A 24,002-nucleotide genomic window follows, 5' to 3' on the forward strand; every position below is an offset into this window, starting at 1 on the left:
GAATAGTAGTTTTATCGTTGCCTCTGTTATTGCCGTAGTGTCATCTAACGACCGTGATGAGGACAACACGGAAGGCGACAGCAAGGGCAATTCAGGCCCGACAGTGGCAGATGCTATGCATTACGTCAGCCTCATGCAGGTGTTTGTTGAGAAGAGGGGGCTGGCAGAAAAGCTGGCTCACAGCTTGTGCGAGTTTGAGGCCGCCGCCGTTGTCGCTGCTAGCCCACCACGGCATCAAACAAAAATAACATACTTTTGTTGCGCAAAGTGAATAAATACTGCATGTTTTCTTCCCTTTCATGGCCCTCTCTCGTAGTTCCATTTTTGACAGTCCACTTCCACTTGTGAATGCCGCTCACGCTCGGAGTCCGTACTCTGCCTTTGACTGTGGCCACTGCACTGCTCCTAGTCCTATCAAATAAACACCTTACAAAACAAGCAGATATTGACCACCCGGGTAACTTTACTGAGTCAGAAACGTCACAAACCGCTGTTTAAGGGGGGACCCGGGTTTTTGGGGTCGAAAATCAGCCCATAATTCGAACTTTCAATTTTTATTTTTCACATTCCTGACGCATTCACGCGCCTATATCGTGATCTAAAGATGGGAATCCGCAAGTGTTGCCCTTTAATTTGGGGACAAATCGCGCCCGATTTTCGTCGTGCATAACTCTATAACTACACACTCTACCAGAGCCACCTTGGTATCATTCAAAAGCTCACGTTTCTGGCTTTTATTCATCAGTCGGCAACATTGCCGGCGCTGTGGTCATGAAAAAAACTACTGAAAAAGAAATTCACGGCGCGCGCTATTATTGACCAGTTTGAGCATGTGACCAAGATGGGAAGTCATGATCGGCTCCAAGGACCACGAGCGCTCAAACGATGAAAATAGTCACCATTTTGTCTTAGTCTCACGACTGCGACGCTGGAAACGCTTGAGGTCTGAGAAAGTTGTGTCGTGACGGAGCTCGCAGGGAATTGGGGGCCCGAGAACGTGCAATCTTTTTGAAGTGAACATACTCGCAGTGCATGCTATGTCGTCGAGTGACAACGGCCAAATGGCCATTAAATTATACCTAGTGCTTACTGATGGCCTTTGGTGCCATTTTTTCAAGCTTTTTTTCAATGTATCAGTTGTGAAATCTTTTCTGTTGTTTTCTCAAAACCACAATTTTGATGATGATGCCTTATCGGAGGTGCATTATTTCTGCTTCTACTTGTGCTATCCCTGTAAATCTTTTTTTTTTTCAGAAAGACAAAGCTTTGTAGAGTGCAAATAAACGAAATAACATTGTTGCATTTATTAGAAACTTTTTTTCAAATGTTTCTTTTTTAGCAGTTAGATGGATTTCTCTTACTGAAGTTTGCAATGTTCTCATTCACTTTTCACTTCACTTTTCGCTGGGACCTTCGCTGTTCTTCTGGGAAAACTTGCTTTTCTTCTGGGACAGCCAAATTTTGAGCCTGGGGGAGCCTGGATTCAGCGTTTTAAAGAGCGGCACGGCATCATTTATAAAAACGTGGTAGGGGAAGGGCGTCCTAGGATATGCAGGCGAAGCAGCAGTGGCTACTGACAAAGCTGCCCGGCGTGGTGGAGCGTTACGTGGACTAGAACGTTTACAACTGTGACGAAACTGCCCTTTTGTTTTTCAAATGTTGCCGTTGAAGACGCACGCTCTTAAAGGAGATACATGCCTCAGCGGGAAGCACTCTAAACTTAGGGTGACTGTGTTGCTGTGCGTCAGCATGGATGGGAGCGATCGCCTCAAGCCTTTCACGATCGGACAATCCAAGAAGTCAGCATGCTTCAAAAATCAGCACATCCCAGTCCGCTATTGCAGCAATAAGAAGGCGTGGATGACCTGCAACCTGTTCGAGGAATGGCTGCTCAAGTTGGACAGCGTAACTGAAAGTTAAGGAAGAAGAGTAGTGTTGCTACTGGACAGCTGTAGCGCACACAGTACAGTGCAGTCCACTTATAACGATACCACATATAACGATATATCGGTTATAACGATGGGTCGACATGAGAGTGTCATTTTATGCATTAGGTCTATGGGGAAAAAAACCATTTATAACGATAGGTTATTCACCGCATATCGGATAAACGATCAAAATTTTGCAGTCTGGACGGCGTTTTCCGTGCCAAATAATCGTAACACTTGCGTTGCTTAGTTCCCTGAAACGAACGATGTTGAGACGAGGCGATGTTTACCTCCGTAAGTTCGTATCTGCCGCCATTACCGCGCAGCGCGTCTCGCCCCGCCCGCGCACCGGAGAATAGCTGAGTAGGCGCAGCGCGCCACAAGATGGCGCTAGCTGCTTCATGCGCGTCGGCCACAGTCGCTCCGAAAGAGAGAGAAAGAAAGAAAAAGCGACAAGCAAAGCGGCGCGGTGGCGCCCGTCCCGCGTCTCTCTCGCGATAGCAGGCTGACGCCACCGGAGCAGCGTGCAACCAACGGTTCAAATGGTTTAACCCAGTTAGAAGATGGCGCTGACAAAGCACAAAGCTGTGTCGCTTGACACGAAGATGGATATTTTGCAGGACTCTCGATGCGGCTTCAAGGTGAGCGCCCTCGTGAAGAAGTATGAGCTCGTCCAGTTAACGATATCAACCATCTTGAAAACCGGGAGCACCGCGATTGTGAAGGCAGGAGCTATCAGCGGCCATGCCGATCAGCGGAAAAGGGTTAGAGACCCTTTGTACGCCAATGTTGAAGAGGCGCTTTACCAGTGGTTCATCACCAATTGCTTCAAGAAGGCGGGCTTTGTGCGTAAGGACGAATTTCCCCAACCCGCTGAGACCAACCCGGTGGAAGTCGCTGACATACCGAGCTCTGGGAGCTCGTTCCTACTGGTGACACAGGTGCTGTGTCGAAGGAGGAGTTTTTGACTGCAGACAGTGCTGCCTCGTTCTGCGATGAAGTCACCGACGAGGCGATTGCCGAAGATGTGCTGTCTCGACAGACAGCAAAGTTGTGCGACGGTGGCGACAGCATCAGCGACAGTGACAACGAGATCGACAGTGGCTCCTTGACCTCGACCACGATGTCCACGCAAAGTGCACTGTCGTCGATCGACTCCTTAATTGATGTTATGCATGCTAAAGGATTGCCGCCAGTGTTCGCGCAGCAGCTGGAATCCATGCACACCGCGGTTGTGAATCTGAAGCTGCCGCAAAAGCAAGTGCAGATTTCGGACTATTTCGGCGCGCCTAACCATTGACACGGTCATTGGCGCTAGAAATAAAGTTTGTTTTTTACGGCCTACTGTCTACATCATATATTCTTTAGAGCAAGTAGCGAATTGGAGTTCGGAGCTGCAAAGGTATGTTCCGCGTTTAAAAAAAAAATTTTTTTTTTTGATAACTGCAGTCCAGATATAGCGATCATCGGTTATAACGATCATATTTTTCATCTTTCTCGATATCGTTATAAGTGGACTGCACTGTATTAACCCGAAGCTAACATCGGCTGAATTGATGTTTCTGTCTCCCGACGCGACGGCAGGCCTGCAGCCATTAGACGCCGGCGTGATAGCCAACTTTAACGCTTTACATCAGCGGTGAATGCTGGAGTGGCTAGTCATTGACCGCACAGCTCCTGGCACGTCGGACCATGCAGACAGGCCCCTGACCTGAAAATCGGCCTTTTGAAGGCCGTGCGCTTCATCTATGATGAGTGGTATGAAGCGAAGAAGTCCACCCTCTCAAGTGCTTCAAAAAGGCGGGCTTTGTGCGCCAGGATGAACCTACCCCACCTACTTATAGCGAGACCAACACAGTGGATGCCGCCGACTTAACCCAGCTCTGGGAGCATGTTGCTGCTGGTGACACAGGTGGTACGTCGACGAAGGAGTTCTTGACTGCAGACAGTGCTGCCTCGTTCTGCGATAAGATCACTGACGAGGCGATCGCTGAAGGTGTGCCGTCACGACAGATGGCAATGGTGTGCAACGGTGGCGACAGCAGCAGCAACAGGGACAATGAGATTGATAGTGGCTCCTGCCGGACCTAGATGTCCACGCAAGGTGCATTGTATTCGATTGACTCCTTAATTGATTTTACGCATTTCAAAGGATTGCCACCAGTGTTCGCGCAGCAGCTGCCTACCACGCAGCTGCATACCATACCAAGCTATGCATACCATGGTTGTGAAGCTGAAACTGCTGCCAAAGCAAGTGCAAATTTCAGATTATTTCAGCGCACCTAACGCTTGACGGGATCTTTGGCGCTAGAAATAAAGTTTTGTTTTTCACAGCCTACTTGCTACAACATCCATTCTTTAGTGAAAGTATCGAATTCGGCTTCGGAGCTACAAAGGTACATTCGGCAGCTTTTTTTTACGGAAGTCCAGATATAGCGATCATCAGTTATAACGACCATATTTTTCGTATTTCTCGATATCGTTTTAAGTGGACTGCACTGTATAGCTGCCGAGTTCGCACAGCGTATCCACTTGGAACAAATTCTTTTGACAGAACCAGTCGCAAGATATTAAATTTGAAAGCGTCCATGAAAATGCATTGGTGTTCCAGTTACTTTGGTGCTTGAATGCATAAAACAGCATTTATTTTTTAAAGTAACTGGAATACCAACGCATTCATTCAGTTCATTGTAATGAACTACTAACATAGCGACTACTTTTAGCAGAACCGTCAAGTTCGTTAAGAGGGTTCGACTGCATTTCAAACATTATTTAGCTTTTTTTCTTTTTTTAGATGCAAGCATATCTTGAGAAGCTCTCTTCAATTTTATTCTAAAATCTTGTTCTTTAGAAGTTCTTTCTTTATGACATAAATCTTGTGTATAGAAGTTCCATGCCTCAAAAGCGGATTAATTCTGCTTTGCTTTCATAATTGCATAAAATTTTGAGTGCAATAGGTCAGAAAAAAAGAAGTCTAGTGTAGCCAAACAAAAACAGCCATTTTCCTCACTTTAAGGAGAGTTAAAACATTTTCCAAATGTTTGCCACCCTTCGGACTTTCCCAAGTGTCATCCTTTTGCATGCGAGAACTGCACGGTAGAGTCTTTAAGACTCTAAAAGTGGTGTGTCGGTGCTTGCTTGAGAGCTTTGTAAAAAAGGCTGCAGCTCCTCGATTCCAGCTCGGTGCCATCCTCTTGTGAGCCCCACTCACCTCCTCTCAGAGACCTTGACCACGCTGGCGATGGAGCCCACCGACGGGTTGCTCGGGTCGTACTCTTCCTCGTCGTCCTCCTCCGCCTCACTCAGAAAGTGCGGTTTCCGGCGCACGACGGCAGCTGGCGCCACCACCGACTTCTTGGTTGGCCGTTCCTGCAAGGTGCACCCCACAACTGTCACTACGCTCCACCCAATCAATGGTGAAGAGAGTTTGCCCAATGTCCAGTGGTCTGCTACAAAACTTAAAGAAAGGACGGCACAAGGGAATATGTTTTTATGGAATACAAGTTTGGGCTTGTTGCTATTCCACATTAACCTTCTACAGCAAATCCTAGTTAATTTGACACTTGCTAATTTGGAAAATTGGATAATTCAGACTCGTCTACTGGACCAGGCAGGCATAAATAAAACCGAACTCTCAATTCGGACGTATTTGGCCGCACATCGGTTAATTCCGACAACACTCGGAGCTTGGCAAGAGCTAAAATGGTGTTAGCGTCCAAGTGAAACGTAGTGGCGGAGTCTGCATTGCCGTAGACATCAGTGTAAACTGTACATGAACAATAGGAACGTCGGAACTCTTAATGGCTAGTTCTGCGTTTTACTGCTGGGCATAACAGCAGGTTAGTGAAATTTTTTCAGAACTGCGTGGTCCCCATCTATAATCGTGTCGACAGTGACTGCCGTTTAGTCCGCAGTGGTTGCAGCAAACAGTAGTTTCGTTTTGACTCTGTGTGTACGTTGGCCACATGCCTTCAGAGTTTTGGTGTCACTGTCCATGATTACGTCGATAGTGACCGCAGCTTTGTTTGTAGCAATTGCGGCAAACAGTACTTTAATTTTGACCCAGTGCAATGACTACACGCATAATGTTCCAAACATGGCAGAAGCTGTTGAGGGTGAAAAGCGTCAGCTACATCGCGATGGACGAACAATCTGTTAGTGACCAGCTCAATGGAGAAAAAAAAATTGGGATGTGCGTGGGGTAGTGAAAAACGTGTCTTGGCTTAAGACAAGTGCCGCGGCTGCGCTGCAAATCAAGTCGCGAGGCCTTCACTGCTGTGAGCCCTAATCAGTCACGAGATGGCAAAAATTGCAGCTTTCGCACTACTTTAGTGCAAAATGTAAAGATGATTTGTTGTTGATTAATTCATTAAATAAAACCGTTTATTGTAAGAGAGGGAGTGAACTTTAATGAGAACCAGCAGTTCAGTCGGCTGGGCCTAGGCCTTTCACGATGGAACATCGAGGTCTTGCCTCTTCGCCGCTTCGTAGGCCTGCTGGGTCGCCCAGAGTTGGTCGTTGAGATGGGAGCTGTGCAGGGCAGCGTGCCATCTCGACGAGAGGGTCACGGGATTAAGGTCTGGGTATTGACCTAAGCGCCTGTTTATTTTCTTGATACCCTCCATAAGTCATTTCCCCATTGTGTAATGTTTTAAGATGGCAACTGCGAACTGAAACAAAATCGAGACGGTGGGCGACGCCAGAGTACGGTGGCTATGATGCCGCCAGAGCGAAACGTGATGCTCAATATGTGCCGCTGCAGCAGGGAAGAGTGGCACATTTGGGTTATCACCTGTTAGAGGCGTGCAATACCGTATTTACTCGCATAATGATCGCACTCGCGTAATGATCGCACCCCTGAATCTTGTCGTCGAAATTCGCTTTTTATTTAGTTTCCCAAGTAATGAATGCACCCCGAACTTGCCCCAGCAATATGTTGTGTGCCAAGTCCAGCTAATAATGATCGTGCCTACCATCTGTTGAATACTACGCGAATGACTCTTCAAGACAAACCAAGCGGTCTGCACACACCAAACATTCTTAAGCAGATGCCCCATTTCATTCTTTTCATCACTTTCCGCACTTCCATGACAAAAAAAAACTACAACCAAACTTACCTTGGCTTTATTATTTGTAGGCTTAATAATGGTTTTGGTCAAGAACAACAACAAAAAAGGTGCCTTTCGATTCTTCTCGTCTGCACTCGTGGGCACGCAACAAATCGCAAGTGGCAACGATAGCAACCACCGTTTACACTGATACATCAGAAGTGTACCCTGTTCATACGCCGACACTTGTAACACAGCTAAGACATTCACCCACCCTTAGTGGAAACGTGCCGTATTAGGTTAGTTGTGAAGACAAATGCCGCAGTTTCCGCATCCTGCCCTCCATGTGTTCCTATGTCACTGGCAGCTAAACACGCCCATCTGCTTCTGTCCCCTCAAAGTGGACATGGCTACGTTATTGCCACAAACTTGCCAATATTAATGATATTATTCATTACTGATACGGAAGAAACTGTTTCAATGCACGTAATGTACTCATGTGAAGAAAAAAAATCTCGTTCGGCGAGTTCGGCTTGCTCCGCCGGCCGCCATTTTTGTTTTGGTGTCCGTACTACATACAGCTGCAGCCTCCTATTTGTTGACCTGTTGTCATTCCGCAGCAAATGCGGGATGAAACAAAATATTTTTCTTTTTGCAGGAAATTTAACCAGTGTAATGATAGCACCCCTGAATTTGTGTCAATATTTTTTTTGCAAGAAAGTGCAATCATTATACAAGTAAATACGGTAGGTTATATATAAAATAGGTTAATATTAGAGGCATGCAACCCCACATGCTGTAAGACAAATAGTTGAAGATCCTTTTTGCAATTTGGCAGCGATAATTGTCAATGCAGCATGCAATGACCAGCAAGATTTCCTGAAGCATAACTGCGAGTCGGCCTAGTTGGAACATATTCATATTTATACTTTTTATGCGCAAACAAACAGGGACGAAGAATAGGGGCAACACAAGGACGAGCGCTCGTCCTTGTGTTGCCCCTATTCTTCGTCCCTGTTTGTTTGCGCATAAAAAGTATAAATAAGATTTCCTGATGGCGGAATAGGAAACTAGTGCATGGCGGCATTTTCACACGAGGTGAGTGGGCAAGTATTGCGGGGAAGCTGCTCCAGTGGGCAGCTACTGTTTGCGACCACGACCCCCTCATGTCTTTACAGTGGAACCTCGCATAAGCGAGGTTGCACTGGTCGTATGATGACCCACTTTTTACGATGAATTGGTTCTCCTGGCAGAACCTCCATAGAAATAATGTGTTGAAACCTTGATTACACAAGGCAATTTTACCCCGACCCTGCCTCGTATGGCGCCTCACTGGTACTGTCTGAGAAAAAAAAGCCCTAAGAAGACACAGGCTGGCATGTGAGAACGTTGTAGCCGGCTGATGATGGGTTACATTCGCATTACATTCAAATACCGGTAAAATTTGCAATATTAAAACAAATACCCTAAATTCTGCAGTTTTTGCATTACTTTGGCAACTTGTACCTTTACGTCTCGATCCAATCCACACACAAGTCGACCGAAGTCAAAACTTGTTTTCGGTTGGAATCAGCACCATTTCCGCTGTATTTGTGTTACGGTTACGGCACTACAGTACCCCATGGTCTTTCATGCGTCAGCTCCGCTTATTTGTGACGTTATGACAACGTAGCACATTCAATATGGCGCTCGCTTCAAGAGAGGAACAATTTTGATAGCCAAGAAGGAAGGAAACTCCACCGTGGCTCAGCGGCTCGACGTCAACAATTCACAGATAGCAGAACCAACGAGAGGCCCTTTTTATGTGTGAGGCCGGTCGGAAGGACTCTGTGGACCTCATAGTAATCTGGTAACGCCCTCGAATGAAATGGTTGTGCGGCCTCTTAAGAAGTACTTAATCCCAAGCAAGCTCGAGGGTGACATGATCTCATGCGATCACTTACACAGATAGTTTCGCTTTCACGAGACTCGACTCGTCCTGGTACCGAACCACTCGAAGTATACGGTGGATAGTGCTCTTGGCACTGATAACGAGCTTGGGACAGTGCCAAAAACACTTGTTGGGGATGCTTTTGGTGCCGAGTTACGCAACATTTTGCGAAAGTGAAACTATCTACGAAAGGATTCGCCCAAGAATACCGCCCAAGAAAAGCTGTCTCCACCTCAGACGAGGACAGTCCGTGAAGAGAACTTGTTTCCAAATTGTCCGTTTGTTCCCACTTACATGTGCATCCCGACTTACGCGGATGCGTTGTGCACCATCGACAAGATTTGGCAGTATGTGCACGCGACAATGTCAGCGACTTGCTGCGAGATGTTGCAGTTCTCAAGATAAAGTTGATGCGTCACGGTTGGGCAAAAGTCTAGAAAAAGGTCACTGATATCTTTAAAGATGAGAATAAAGATTCGCTCACACCTCCTCCAATTCAATGCTTGGTTGTAATTTCTTTAAAATACAGTCAAATTTTGATAATTCGAATTTGAAGGGGCGCGAAAATTTGTTAAATTAAAAGAAAGACTTGCTTTTTAAGTATTCATGCACCATAGCACAATGCACAAATGGTGCGAGTCATGAAATATTGCGACGCGCAAGCACACAGTGAGTGAGGACCACGAAACAGCCCACGCTGGCCAAAGCTCGCTTCTTGATAACGGCAGAAAATGAAACTTCAGGGAGCAGGCTAAGCTGGCACTGGTCCGGTGGGGCTGATAGCGCCACCATCCTGGAGGCTTGCGCATACGGAGACCGTCAAAGGTGACGGAGTTGAGAGGGAGGGCGAGGGGAGGAAGCATGCGAGGAAGTTGTGAGGAAGCATGCGAGCAGGCGGAAGGGAAGCGGATTTGCTTTCCTACCAGCTTGATGGTGGCACTAGGCTTTACTGCCACCTAGGACTGCCATCGAAGTTTCCAAGGCCACTGAAAGACGTTGCCGCTGATCATAATCATGTTGGTGTGCTCCCTTCTGTTGCAGCATCGCCGCGTTCAAAAGATGAAGGAGAATAAGGTACTGGGTGTCGTCTTCATTTCATTTCATTTATTTATTTTCTGAAACTGCCCAAGAATAGCTTTACGCTTAATATTGGCGTCCCCGCATCCTTGTATTCAGAGTCTGTCTTATCGTACAGAATTGAATATGGCACATGAGAGAATTGGATATGTTATCATGAGACGAACCTGGTGCGTCTGTATCACAAACCAAATCTGTAGCAACTGCTAGAGGAGGTCAACCCACCGCGCCTCTGCCTACTTTCCTCCTTCACGACACTTAGCCTCATTTCTCCTTCCCCACTTTGCTCAACGTCACCTAAGACTGTTCTTTAAGTGACGTTGCTTTGCCGTGCACTTAGCATACTCCTTCGTAATTTTGCTAGCTCGGAGCCCGAAACTATGACCTGTGAGGCGATAGAAGCCTGCCTGAACTCCCTAGTGAACTTTTTCCAGCAGCACAAAGGCACAGAAGGATATTTAAGGTCACTAGGTGAGATTACGTCGTTTGTGGCTGCTCACCGATTTGCAGAGAAGCGACAAACAATCATCACGGACTGAATGAGACCAAGCAAGAGTAGCACTTCAAGACAGTTCTTTATTAAATTCAGCTAAATAAATGCTTTTCATGTCATTTTCCCCCATTGTATGTCTACTTCATTTACCGTTTTGAAGCAAGATATTTGGATGAGAATCATAATCATAATTATTCTTCTGATAAGACAAATAAATTTTCACAGTTCCTTCGAGTTCGTCTGAAAGGGACTTTACTGTATTGATGAACATAAAGAGAAGACAAAATAAAGCAGAGGCTAACTCGCAGCAGGCACATCTACATCTTGCGTGCCATCGTGGCATGGGTAACAGCACGGATACTAGCACGGATACTGCCTGCGTGGTTTCTGATCAATAATTGGCGATTAGCCAAGTCCACAACCATGCGTGAAGCCACCGATGGCGCTTTGTCTGGCTTTGTGCTTTGTGCTCTGCGCACATGATCATGTGTGTGCAGTGTGGTCGGTGTGTGCAGTTGGTGCTAGGGTGCATCAGTTGTGTGTGTGGCGATCGGACCGTCTGCTTTGCCAGCCTGCCAAGATGCCACCTTCAGACAAAAAGTGGGAACTTTTTTATGCTACAAGATAAGGCTGCAATTACTGCCAAGGTTCAAAAGGACAGGAAGAAGATGGAGATCACCAATGAATTTGGAAATGTGTGCAACTTGCTGTGTACAATTTTGAAAATCGAGGCCTCCATTTTAGGTGCACTCGGAAATGGTGCAGGTGCCAAGAACAAAACAGTGACAGCTGCGGCATTCCCAGACATCGACAAGGCAATGTTGGCTTGGTTTTGTGAGCAGTGTGCCAACAAAGTGCCACTGTCTGGCAGAGTACTTCAGCAACAGGCGCTGGACTTTGCGTGCATGCTCGGATGATAATATTAAGGCAAGCACTGGCAGGTTGGGCTGTTTCAAAGCCTGCCATGAAACAGTGGGCAAAGTCATTTCTGGGGAGGCAGCAGCCGTTGACCCAGTGACAATGTCGTTGTGGCTGCTGACCAACAAAGTACTTGACCAGTACAAGCCCCTCGACATCTACAACGCCGATGAGACGGGTTTATTCTACAAAATGTCTTTATTGAGGACACAGTCGGAAATGCCATGGGGGAAAAAATGTCAAGCAGTGTGTGACAATCGTGTTGCACGCTAACATGGATGGCACAGACAAACAGCCACTGCTTCAAGGGCAATCATATGCTGCCTGCTCCTTCAGGGTGTCTACCAAGTTGACATTTCCAAATTCCCTGAGTTTTCCAGGTTTCCCTGAGTGCCTTTGCAAAATTCCCTGAGTGATGCAGCACTATGTTTTATGTCAAGACGGGCTAAAACCATATCGCCTGAAGCTGTCACTCTCTAGTAAGCATATGAAACAAATATTTAAAAATTACGTAATCCAATTTGAATACTAAGGAGTAGTGTTTATGTTATTCAAGAAGAGAATAGAAGGGAGGGGTTAGTAAAATGCACAACAAATAAAATGTCTTCGAAAAAAATTGCAAATTGAGTCAGACATTCTCAAATATGGATTAAATGGAGATGCATACAGAAGCAAATATTTTCGAATATGAGCTATTTCTATCAACAGATAACAAGCTCAGTGGTATGAGGCCCGAACTTTGTCACAATTGAGATTCTCTCTCAAGAGCTCGTAGGTCAACTTCCACTGTCCTGACATACTCTCAGCCCGCGCATGACGCCTCAGTGTTGTGTTTCACTGCTTTAAAGAGTTTATTTTGGTTTGGATGAGGGACACCTGCATCTCAGCATCAGACAACACTGTTTTTTGAGCTCAAGCTCCTTCAAAACAGCGGCAGCACGCTTCCTTTCCCGTTCATTCCTCAATGCGTAGGTTCATTCTGTTCTTGTCCTCCTTCCGCCACTCGTTTGCCCCACGGACCATTTGAAGGATCTTCTTGGTCAGTTGCACAGTCCACGTCCAATTTTTCGAACTCCCTAGGGGCCGCGAAAACGTCCGAAAAATCGGCCAGTTGGAAAAAATAAATGCATCTCATTGGCTGCCCTTAAGGCCTAAACCGCCACAGGCACATCCAAAACGCTCTGAAGGCCTGTCGGTACATGTATTAGGCCTATCGGTGCTCATACTGTGACAGGAAATACCGTATTTACACGATTGTAAGTCGACCCCTTTTTTTAAATTTGAAAGTCTGAAGTTGGGGGGTCGACTTACAATCGAAACCAAAACATGGCCCCGCCAAAAAAAGCGATACCAACTGGAGCTACAATGTAGTTACAATTTTATTTTTGCTCTATGGCCCTATCCGTATCTTTTCGCTATCCCGCGTGTTTGTTCGCTTTTCGGAAGGGTTTTTTAACATTTTTGAGAGTCTTACAGTGCATGCAACACTCATGGAGGAGTGTCGAAAGCTGATGGAAGCGCCGCTGTTCTCATTTGCGGCGGCACCCTCAGAACGGTGGTACTTGTGGGGAGTATCGGTAGTTAATGGAAGAGCAGACACCGCTCGCGAGTTTCTCTGTTTAAAGGCATTGGTATTGGTTTGACGCGTTCCACTTGACTGCCGGCTACGTGCTACTTCTATGCTTCCCCAGTCGTCATGAGTGCTCCAGGCCCACTAATCATTCGGCACTCGTTCACAGCAGCGTTCAAGAGGGCTGCCATCCTTTACGCCGAAGAAACAAATCACTGCGCAGCGGGCCGCAATTTCGATGTTTCTAAACGGGTGGTGCGAGAGTGGCGACTGCAGCGAAGCGAAATTTTCACCTGTGTGACGGCAAGTGAGAAATTTCCCACATGCCGAAGTATGGACGCTTTCCGGAGCTGTAGGCTAAGCTTGCGGCGTACGTCGCTGAAATGCATGATCGGTCCCTGCCAGTGAAGTGCGACGTGATCATGAAACAAGCCCGGACCTCCGCCTTAATTTTAAGTTTCTGCTCCGCCATGAGTACAACGAGTGGCTGGCGGCAGAAGACTGCGAAATTACGCCAACCGGACGTGTCAAAAGAGCCTCCCTGATGGCTGCGTGTGGTTGGGTGCATTTGGCGTGGGCTGCTGTTCTGCAAGATGTCCTGGTGCGGTCGTTTGCCAAATTTGAAATTTCGCTGGACCACGACGCGCTGTGGGACCACAGCAACGATGACGATGGCAGCACTAGTGAAGACGAGTAGTCCAGTGACCATGTCAGCTACTAATAAATTTTCGCTATCGAATGCGCCCTCGGGTATGCTCTCTTATTTTTTTTTTTTTTCGGTCAAGCGATATGGGGGGGTCGACTTACATTCGAGTCGACTTACATTCGTGTAAATACGGTACAGGGTGCACGCGTGTGTAATTAAGGAATACATACTGTGTCCCGTGGCAATAGCCCCTTCCCACGCTTGTTATGCTTCACTGCAATACTTTTACGTATGCTTCACCAAGTAAAATTTCTGTACAGAGGCGAAGCTGACTTTCGGGAACCGGCATTATGCAACGCACCGTGCTTTCCAAGCTTCTAAGCCAATCACAAGGAGCACAAAGGCGGAGTCTGTGCCATTGCTGACAGCAGCGAATACTTTCAATAAAAAAACACCGCACCCAATGGCAAGAAGCTTCATAGCGAACGTCGAAGCAGCTAGGCCGAGCGTTGCGGCAGTGGTGTTTACGGGTGTTAGCGGATCTGCGTGCGTGAGCGCCAGTTCGAGGCGGCGAGGTAATCAAGATGGCAGCGGTGGTGGCTTTGATTAATGCCATTTCGGACCCGCGGTCACAGCAAAACGTCCGCAAAATCGGATGGCGAAGGGTTCCGGCATCCGAAATTTCACATTCTGATGCATTGACTCTATGGGGTACGTAGTGGTGCCGCGAAGCAGCCCAAATTATGGGGAATCCGGAAAGTCGGTTGTTGGCTGTACACTGGCAACTCCTCCAGCCGACGACGGGGCATCAGAGACGATTCATTACTATTCCTGTCTGTTACTCGAGCCAGCATTACCGCGACTTTCGACCCTTTCGATAAAGTTACAGCTAATTTTCCCTGATAGAGGTACAAATTCCCTGAGTTTTCCCTGAGTTTTTCGAGACTACTCAAAACCCCTGAGAATTTCCGGTTTTTCCGGTTGGTAGACACCCTGTCCTTACACAGTGGACCTGAAGTCATGAATGACCAGGGCCATATTTGGCAGCTAGCTCGAGGCCTTTGATGCAGACATGCGGAAGGCAGGCAGGTGAATATGCCTTTTTTTTATAATTGCAGTGCCCATCATACTGATGAGCTGGAGATAGTAAACGTGAACTTTGTTTTTTTCCCACCAAACTGCACTTTTGTGCTGCAGCCATTGAACCAAGGCATCGTTCGCAGCATCAAGTACCCCTACAGAGAGAGGCTGATTCAGCGCTTGCTGCTGAACCTCCTGGTCAAGCGTCCCGCTGACACGGACTTGTTCATGGCACTTGAGATGGTGGCTGCTACATGGGTTGTAACATGTCCAGCCGTGAATGCAAATTGCTTTAAGCATGCTGGCTTCAATGCTACTCAGCAGGCATCATGCGCTGATCCAGCAGCACCGGAGGAAGATTTGCTCAAAGGCACACTCGATAACAGTGCCGCCATCACTGAGCAACGCATGGGTTGAGGAGTAAACTACCGTATTTACACTATTGTAAGTCGACTCGAATGTAAGTCGACCCCCCCATATCGCTTGACCGGAAAAAAAAAAAAACCGAGGGCGCATTCGATAACGAAAATTTATTAGTAGCTGACATAGTCATTGGACTACTCGTCTTCACTAGTGCTGCCATCGTCATCGTTGCTGCGGTCCCACAGCGCGTCGTGGTCCAGCGAAATTTCAAATTTGGCAAACGACCGCACCGGACATCTTGCAGAACAGCAGCCCACGCCAAATGCACCCAACCACACGCAGCCGTCAGGGAGGCTCTTTTGACAGGTCCGGTTGGCGTAATTTCGCAGTCTTCTGCCGCCAGCCACTCGTTGTACTCACGGCGGAGCAGAACCTTAAAATTAAGGCGGAGGTCCGGGCTTATTTTATGATCACGTCGCACTTCACTGGCAGGGACCGATCACGCATTTCAGCGACGTACGCCGCAAGCTTAGCCTACAGCTCCGGAAAGCGTCCATACTTCGGCATGTGGGAAATTTCTCACTTGCCGTCACACAGGTGAAAATTTTGCTTCGCTGCGGTCGCCACTCTCGCACCACCCGTTTAGAAACATCGAAATTGCGGCCCGCTGCGCAGTGATTTGTTTCTTCGGCGTAAAGGGTGGCAGCCCTCTTGAACGCTGCTTTGAACGAGTGCCGAAAGATTAGTGGGCCTGCAGCACTCATGACGACTGGGGAAGCGTAGAAGTAGCACGTAGCCGAAGTGGAGCGCGTCAAGAAGTTAGTCAAACCAATACCAATGCCTTTAAACAGAGAAAGAGAAACCTGCGAGCGGTGTCTGCTCTTCCATGAACTACCGATACTCCCCGCAAGCGCCGCCGTTCTGAGGGTGCCGCCGCAAATGGGAACAGCGGCGCTTTTATCAACTATCGACACCCCCCCATGAGTGTTGCATGCACTGTAAGACTCTCAAAAATGTTGAAAAACCCTTCCGAAAAGCGAACAAACACGCGGGATAGCGGAAAGATACGGGTAGGGCCATAGAGCAAACATAAAATTGTAACTACGTTGTAGCTCTCGTTGGTATGGCTTTTTTTTGGCGGGGCCATGTTTTGGTTTCGATTGTAAGTCGACCCCCAACTTCAGACTTTCAAATTTTAAGAAAGGGGTCGACTTACAATCGTGTAAATACGGTATGTGCCATGGAAAACAAAGTTCCAGGTAGACTCAGCATCAACGAGTTCATTTGCACGGATGTAGATGACATGAGGAGATGACTGACAAGGCTGTCATAGCCCCTCAGTCACGAATTATGATCGACTGTCGATGAATGTGTGAAATTTACATAATTTTATGTCAAGGTGCTGGAGACTTCATAGGAAGCAAGTCAACGTGGGAGAATGTCTCTGTACATTTTATAGTGACCCATCACTATTACATAGTAATGAAATATTTGTTGACTGTACAGTCAGTTATGCAATTTTTTTTCATTGAAGATATCGAATGACCCGCTAGAATTAAATGCACAGGTACATACATACATACATACATACATACATACATACATACATACATACATACATACATACATACATATGTACGTACAGGTAGGTGGGTGGGTGGGTAGGTAGGTAGGTACGGTAGCCCCCAGAAAGTGTGAGAAGCACCCTAAGAATGCCAACGCATTAAAAAAATTACATTATGGGGATTTATGTGCCAACACCACAATCTGATTATGAGGCATGCCTTAGTGGTGGACTCGGGAAATTTGAACCACCTGGGGTTCTTCAATGTGCCCCTAAATCTAAGTACACAGGTCTTTTCACTTCTCGCCCCCATCGAGATGTGGCTGCTGTGACCAGGATTCAATCCTGCGACCTCGTGCTTTGCAGCCGAACATCGTAGCCACTAAGGAACCACAGCGGGTTGCTAACGAATTAAATATACAGATAGTAACTGGAGGATGTCATGTTATGGGAGCATGCAGTCAGAAACGCGAGGAAACACATGAAAATGCAGCTACTCTAGTCGGAGCTTTGTAAATGACAAAGATGAGTCCTCTGTCCAATGCCACAAGAGCATTGTTCGAAGTGCCGCCATCGATCTCACAAGAGGCACATAGCCTCCACAGCCCTCCTGCACACGACCTACGAAATCACGAATATAGCTAAAGCTTCAGCTTAGTGTCTGCATGCCTTGTGTACCTTAGACGTCAATGTCTGTTCCGGTGCAGACATCCTGGGAATCGGTCGCACCAGGGAGACGCTGCTGCTGCTGCCCGCTCCACTGCTAGCTGTCCTCTGCCGTGTTGCTGGTGCTTGCTCAACGATGGCACGCAGGTCATCAGCAAGATCGTCGTCTGCACAACAAGGGCACACAAAGCTAAGACGAGCTGTTGTGGTAGCCAGGGAGTAAAACATGGGACAGAGGACATTAGAGGGAAGAAGACGCACATTTTCATTGGGCTAAATTCTACTAAAAACCAAAACACACTTCATACATGACTCATTTGATGATGTAACACACTAGACAACCAAGCAAAACACGAACAAGAGGAAGGCAAAACCAAGAACAATGATAGAAGTAAGCTGTACAGATGTGGCCTTCCCAGTGAATGCCACATGCTGCATTGTGACAGATAATAGAGCTCTTTCTCAAACAATGACAAAGGCAACACAGTGACTGCCTGAGCCTCAAGATTTCTTGTCTCAATTGCAGTTGAAGCCGTTTATGACGAACTCATCAATAGCTCTCCGAAATTGTTCGAAAGGTAAAACATCTCTGCGAAGCATTATAAGCAACAGCCAATGTGTAAATTAAGTGCCGCTGAACCGTGACCTTCTGATAATGCCATAGTAACTGCCCATTATTTAGTAACACTGCGTGATGGCAGCACATGGTGCAGCGTTCTCGCCAACTCAGGTCACACGGATAGGAATGCTTGAGCGGCCATTGTTCCCATGGTAGCAGGACATAGATGATCATTTCAAATCATTGAAACAAGTGTAATGCATGTGGTGGCGTACAGACAATTGTGCGAAAATGAGAGCGACACCATCGTGGCACCTGGTATTGCCCCAACCCACGTGCAAGTGCACACCCTGTGCCATGCTGTTTATGCTATATGCCTCATACCTAAAGGCATGCTTTGAAAATGCTCATAGCTTCCGAAATCCGTGCGCAGCAGACGCTCATTCATCTTGAAGGCTGTGTCATTGCCGTGGTTGGACTCGAGTGGGGCACGCGCTGCCATGCACTCAGTTTGGTTGCACTTCCGTGCTTTGGTACTTCACGTGTTGTGTTTCTGTTCTGCTTCTTCACGTGTTTTTACCATGATCAGGTTCGAAAAGTTTTTTGTAACAGTGCCGCAATTTAAAAATGTTCCGCTATATCTGGAAGCAGTTCCGACAGGCAGGGTCGAAAAACTGCATGTTTGTGATGCAGGGCTTCTTGGACATGTGGCCTCTGGTGTGGAATGCCTTCATCCTCCACTCGTTATTGTACGTATTGCATTCTTTATTGCTTTTCTACAAAGAGCATGGTGCCTTGCTTTCAAACCAAGTGAGGTGCAGAACTTGGAGTGGGTTTGAATATAGTTCTAGTGTGCTACCTGCAGACTTCCTCATTGACAGCATCTCCAGCAAGATCATCATCATCATCATCATCAGCCTGGTTACGCCCACTGCAGGGCAAAGGCCTCTCCCATACTTTTCCAACCAGTGAGATCAGTGAAGCATTACTTTGCTTTGCTGGAATAGGCCATATTACTGAACGAAGGCTCTCAAAAGAAGGGGCACTGATAGATTGGCAGCAATGCAGCTGCTACGTGCTTTTCCACCTTGTACTGATGCCTTTCTTCTGCAGACAGGTGTCTGTGCAAGCTCAAGGGGCCTAGTGAACAGAGTTAAGGATGAGGTTCTCTTCAAGAAGGCGTGGTATGACAGATATTGTTACAAAATATTGTGACAATATGATAAATGAGTCAGCACGTGATGTGCTTGGTTGTAGATCTGAGGTGCTTATGTGCAAAATGCCTAGCCGTGGGTCCGAGGAGTCGATGCTCAATGTGCTTCGTCGTGCAGTCCAAGGTGCTGATGTGCGATATGCCCAGCCACCGATCCAAGGAGTCGACGATCAATGTGCTTACCATATTTACTCAATTATAAAGCGCATTTTTTTCATGATTTTCGTTGCTTGAACTCGACCCTCGAGTTACATACGAATAACACCAAAGTTGACCATTTTAGAAGAAATATCCTAAATCTCGCAGTTTTTATTGTTATGTTGGCAACCTGTACGCCTCAATCCAATCTCTAAACAAGTCGATCGAAGTCAAAAATTGGTTTTGGTTGGAATCAAAGCCATTTTCGCTGTGCTTGTAACTGGTGTTACGGTTAAAGTACTGCAGCACAATGTGGTCTTTCGCGCTTCGACTCCGTTTATTCGTGACATTATGGCAAGTAGCGCATTCAGTAGGATGCCCACTTCGAGAGCTTTGAGAGATGACCAATTTTGATGGCCGAAAAGGTGGGAAACTCCACCGTGACTCGACGGCTCAACGTCAACAATTCAATGATTAACGGATGGCAAGACCAACGGAAGGCCCTCTTTAAATCCGAGGCCGGCTGGAAGGGCTCTATGGACCTTGTACTGACCTGGTAGTGCCCCCAAATGAAATGTTTTTGCGGCCTCTTAAGAAGTAGTTAATCTCAAACAAGGTCGAAGATGATATGATTCTCAGATGATCACTTTCGGAGATAGTATTGCTTTCGCAAGGCTTGGCTCGTCCCGGCACCGATCCCCTCTAAGTTTCCGGCTGACAATACTCTTGGCACTGACAGCAAGCTTGGCACAGCACTAAAAACCCTTGTCGGGGAAGTTTTTGGTGACGGGTCACTCGAAACTTTGCAAAAGTGAAACCATCTCTGAACAGGATCTCCCAAGAGAACTTGTCTCCTAATTGTGATTTCTTGAATAAAGGTACCATTTCTTCTTCCTTTCATCTGGCGTTATATTCGTGGTTTTATTAGTTTTTTTTAGCTTGACTGGAAAGCCTACCCTCGCGTTAAATTGTGGTCGCATTACATTCGAGTAAATACAGTAGTTGCGCAGTCCGAGGTGGCTATACGCGAAATGCCCACCCACAGATCTGAGGAGTCAATGCTCAATGTACTAAGTGACGCAGTTCCAGGTGCCGATGTGCAATATGCTTAGCCACAGGTCCAGCAGTCAATGCTCGATGTGCTTAGTCACGCAGTCCCTTATGCCAATGTACGATATGGCCAGCCACGGGTCCAGCAGTCGATGCTTGATGTGCTTAGTTGCGTAGTCCCAGGTGCCAATGTGCAATATGCCCAGCCACTGGTCCAAGGAGTTGTCGCTTGATGTGCTTAGTTGAGCAGTCCGAGGTGCCTATGTGCGATATGCGCAGCCGCGGGTCCAAGGAGTCGATGCTCAATGTGCTTAGTTGCACAGTCCCAGGTGCTGATTTGCGATATGCCCAGCCATGGGTCCAGCAGTCGATGCTCAATGTGCTTAGTCGACCAGTTCCAGGTGTTGATATGCAATATGCCCAGCCACGGGTCCAGCAGTCTATGTTCGATGTGCTTAGTTGCGCCAGCCCGAGGTGCCGAAGTGCGATATGCTCTGCCTTGGATCCGAGAAGTCAACGCTCAATGTGCTTAGTTGCACATTCCCAGATGCCGATTTGCGATGTGCCCAGCCAGAGGTCCAGCAGTCGATGCTCAATGAGCTTAGTCATGCCGTCCAAAGTGCCGATGTGTGATATGCCCAGCTGCGGGTCCTAGAAGTCGATGCTCAATGCGCTTAGTCGGGCAGTCCGAGGTGCCTATGCGTGATATGCCCAGCCATGGGTCCAAGGAGTTGACGGTCGATGTGCTTAGTTGTGCAGTTCGAGGTGCCTATGCGCGAAATGCCCAGCAGTTGGTCTGAGGAGTTGATGCTCGATGTGCTAAGTCGCACACTACGAGGTGCCGATGTGTGATATGCCCAGCTACAGGTCTGAGGAGTTGACGGTTGATTTGCTTAGTTTCGCAGTCCAAGGTGCCTATGCGTGAAATGCCCAGCAGCGGGCATGAGAAGTTAACTCTCAAGGTGCTTAAGTCACACAATCCAAGGTGCCTGTGCACAGATGCCTATAGACACGAGTCTGAGGAGTCGAGGCTCAATGTTCATAGTCTCGCATACCGAGGTGCCGATGCACGAAATGCTTAGCTGCAGGTGTGAGGAGTGCACGTACGATGTCCAAAATGCTTAGCCGCGAGTTGAAAGGAGTGCACGTACAATGTCCAAAATGCTTAGCCGTGGTTTGAAAGGCTTCGCACACAATCCGCATGGTTTCGTGTCCTATTACAGTCGCTGACCGTTTATTCGGACCTCATGGGGACTGCGGAAATGTCCGAATAAACAGGTGTCCGAAAAAGCAGATTAAGAAAAAAAAATGAAATCCTTTATTTCCACGCGCTTATTCGGGCTCAGCAGTAGGCTTGAAGCAATCGTGAATGCCCTGTTGCACGCTGTTCCGTTTACGCGCAGTCAGATAAGCCTGAATCTCGGAGAGGGTCGTACGGTAGTGGCTGAAAGCACAGTCACTGTGCACGCTCCGCATGCGACGGCAGCGTAGCACATTGTGCGTCATTTTCCGACTCGGAGTCTTCGCCCGGCGGTGCAGCAGAAGCCTGACAAATGATCTCGCCGTCGTTGAGTTCTGCGCATGTCAGTACTGCAGTGTCAGCACCTGTGAAACTGTCAAATGAGACGGTGTCCGGAATCGCAATGCAACCACTGCACAGGCCTTGGCAGAACATTTTCCGCGTCAGTAGGGAGCACATCGGAAGGCGACAAATCTTAGGCCTCCCGGCACCCGCTTGCCGGCATTCCCCAGCGAAGTCTGCGCGGGCACTGTCGGCGCCATTAGACACTTGACGCGATGTTTCTGTACGCCGCGTTGGATCACCGAAACCTCGACACAGCATACAAAGCAAACACCACCATGCCAACACCAGTCGCACAAACGAAAAACGTAGCCTGCTCGCAGCGTTGTGCGCGAAGAAACAAATCAGCTGCTGGATTGTCTTGACATGGCTTACTAAGCTGAAACTGGAATTGCTGTAGAGCCACTCTATCGAACCAGGCAGAAACGATGATGATGAGCGGGGATTTCCAGTAGCGCCACTTCGTGGGGCAGCAAGGAGGCTCTGTTCAAAACAAAAATGGCGTTCAGCAAGTCGAACTATGCGCCGGTCATAGTCGGTGCATGATGCTCTCGATCGAGTTGGCTCAAGGAGTGTCCGAAAAATCAGACGAGAGGTTGCAACGTGTCCGAACTTTCGGCAGTTGTTAATACATTATGGTCTATCGGGGGAATGGCGGTGCCGCGAAGCTGACCGAATAATCGGGCGTGTCCGAATTTTTGGAGTCCGGAAAATCGGTCAGCGACTGTAGTTCACACGATACGTGCTTGATCATAGAGTCAGAGATGCCGATGAGCAAATTCGAAAAGGGCTTGGTCGCTAATTCAGAAGCACCAATGCTGAAAGGCTTAGCCACGTGTCCAAAATTTCGCACATGAAGCTTGCCCGCGAAGTCTGTGTCGCCGATGCTTGGAATGTTCAGCAGCAGGTCTGAAACGTCCACAAATGGAGGGATCAACTATGCTTCTGCGATGTGTGTGTGGCAACCGTTTTGACACTCGCTGTGATTAAGGTGGCCGAGACATCGATAGCTCGTGAAGTGCAAAGAGCAGACGACGCGAGCGGCGGACTAATGGCGAAGCACACTGGAGTCATGCAGTGAGCACAGCCAATTGGCGACTTCAGAATGACCTTCAATCATTTCCTTTTTCTGTGCTTGTTTATGCGTCGAAGAAATATCCAATGCAGGGAATTGGAAGACGGAGAAATACACTTTCTGACAAGACCAAGATAGTGGCGCTCGGTTGTGTCGTTCTGGAGATATTACAGCTTCAAAAATGCTATTCCGTGATTTCTGCAAAATTTTTCGTCATCTTGGTTGATACAATAAATTCTTTTGAGTAGTGCAGATAACCATTATCATGTTGAGTTGTTTGACTGAGACGTTGGCTCAGTTTGCCCACATGGTGTTGATCAGGGTGTCTACCAAGTTGTCATTTCCAAATTCCCTGAGTTTTTCAGGTTTTCCCTGAGTGCCTTTGCAAAATTCCCTGAGTGATGCAGAACTATGTGTTATGTCAAGACAGGCTGAAACCATATCGCCCGATGCTGTCACTCTCTAGTAAGCATATGAACAAAAATTTTAAAACACGACTTAATCCAATTTGAATACTAAAGAGGAGTGTTCATGTTATTCAAAAAGAGAATAAAAGGGAGGGGTTAGTAAAATGCTCAGCAAATAAAATATATCCGAAAAAAATTGCAAATCGAGTCGGACATTCTCAAATACGAATAAAAAGGAGATGCATACAGAAGCAAATATTTTCGAATATGAGCTATTTCTATCAACTGATAGCAAGCTTGTTCGTATGAGGTCCGAACTCTGTCAGAAGTGAGGTTCTCTCTCAATCACTGGTGTGTCGACCTCAACTGTCCTGACAGACTCTCAGCCCGCGCACAACATCTCAGTGTTGCGTTTCATTGCTTTAAAGTTTATTTTGGTCTGGATCAGGAGCACCTTCATCTCGGCGTCAGACAACACTTTGTTTTTTGAGCTCAAGCTCCTTGAAAGAAGCGGCGGCACACTCCCTTTCCCTTTGATTCATCAATGCATAGGTCCTTTCTGTTCTTGCCCTGCTTCCGCCACTCGTTAGCCCCATGGACCATTTGAAGCATCTTCTTGGTCAGTTGCACAGTCTGCGTCCGATTTTTCGAACTCCCTAGGGACTGTGAAAACGTCTGAAAAATCGGCCAGCTGG

At 47.3% G+C, this 24,002-nt stretch overlaps 1 protein-coding gene across 3 annotated transcripts in view; it reads right to left on the reverse strand.

The window, feature by feature from the left end:
* The window catches only part of Nab2 (Nuclear polyadenosine RNA-binding 2), a 157,141-nt gene that overhangs the window by 113,549 nt on the left and 19,590 nt on the right, over positions 1–24,002 (reverse strand). For all 3 annotated transcript variants that reach the window (XM_075686761.1, XM_075686758.1, XM_075686759.1), the window contains exons 6-7: positions 17,296–17,450; positions 5,140–5,297 (exon numbers count right to left, since the gene is read on the reverse strand). In XM_075686761.1, the coding sequence (XP_075542876.1) occupies positions 5,140–5,297; positions 17,296–17,450 (313 nt within the window). The remainder of the gene's footprint in view (positions 1–5,139; positions 5,298–17,295; positions 17,451–24,002) is intronic.

The sequence above is a fragment of the Dermacentor variabilis genome, chromosome 3, assembly GCF_050947875.1.
Source record: "Dermacentor variabilis isolate Ectoservices chromosome 3, ASM5094787v1, whole genome shotgun sequence".
Taxonomy (NCBI): Eukaryota; Metazoa; Arthropoda; class Arachnida; order Ixodida; family Ixodidae; genus Dermacentor; species Dermacentor variabilis.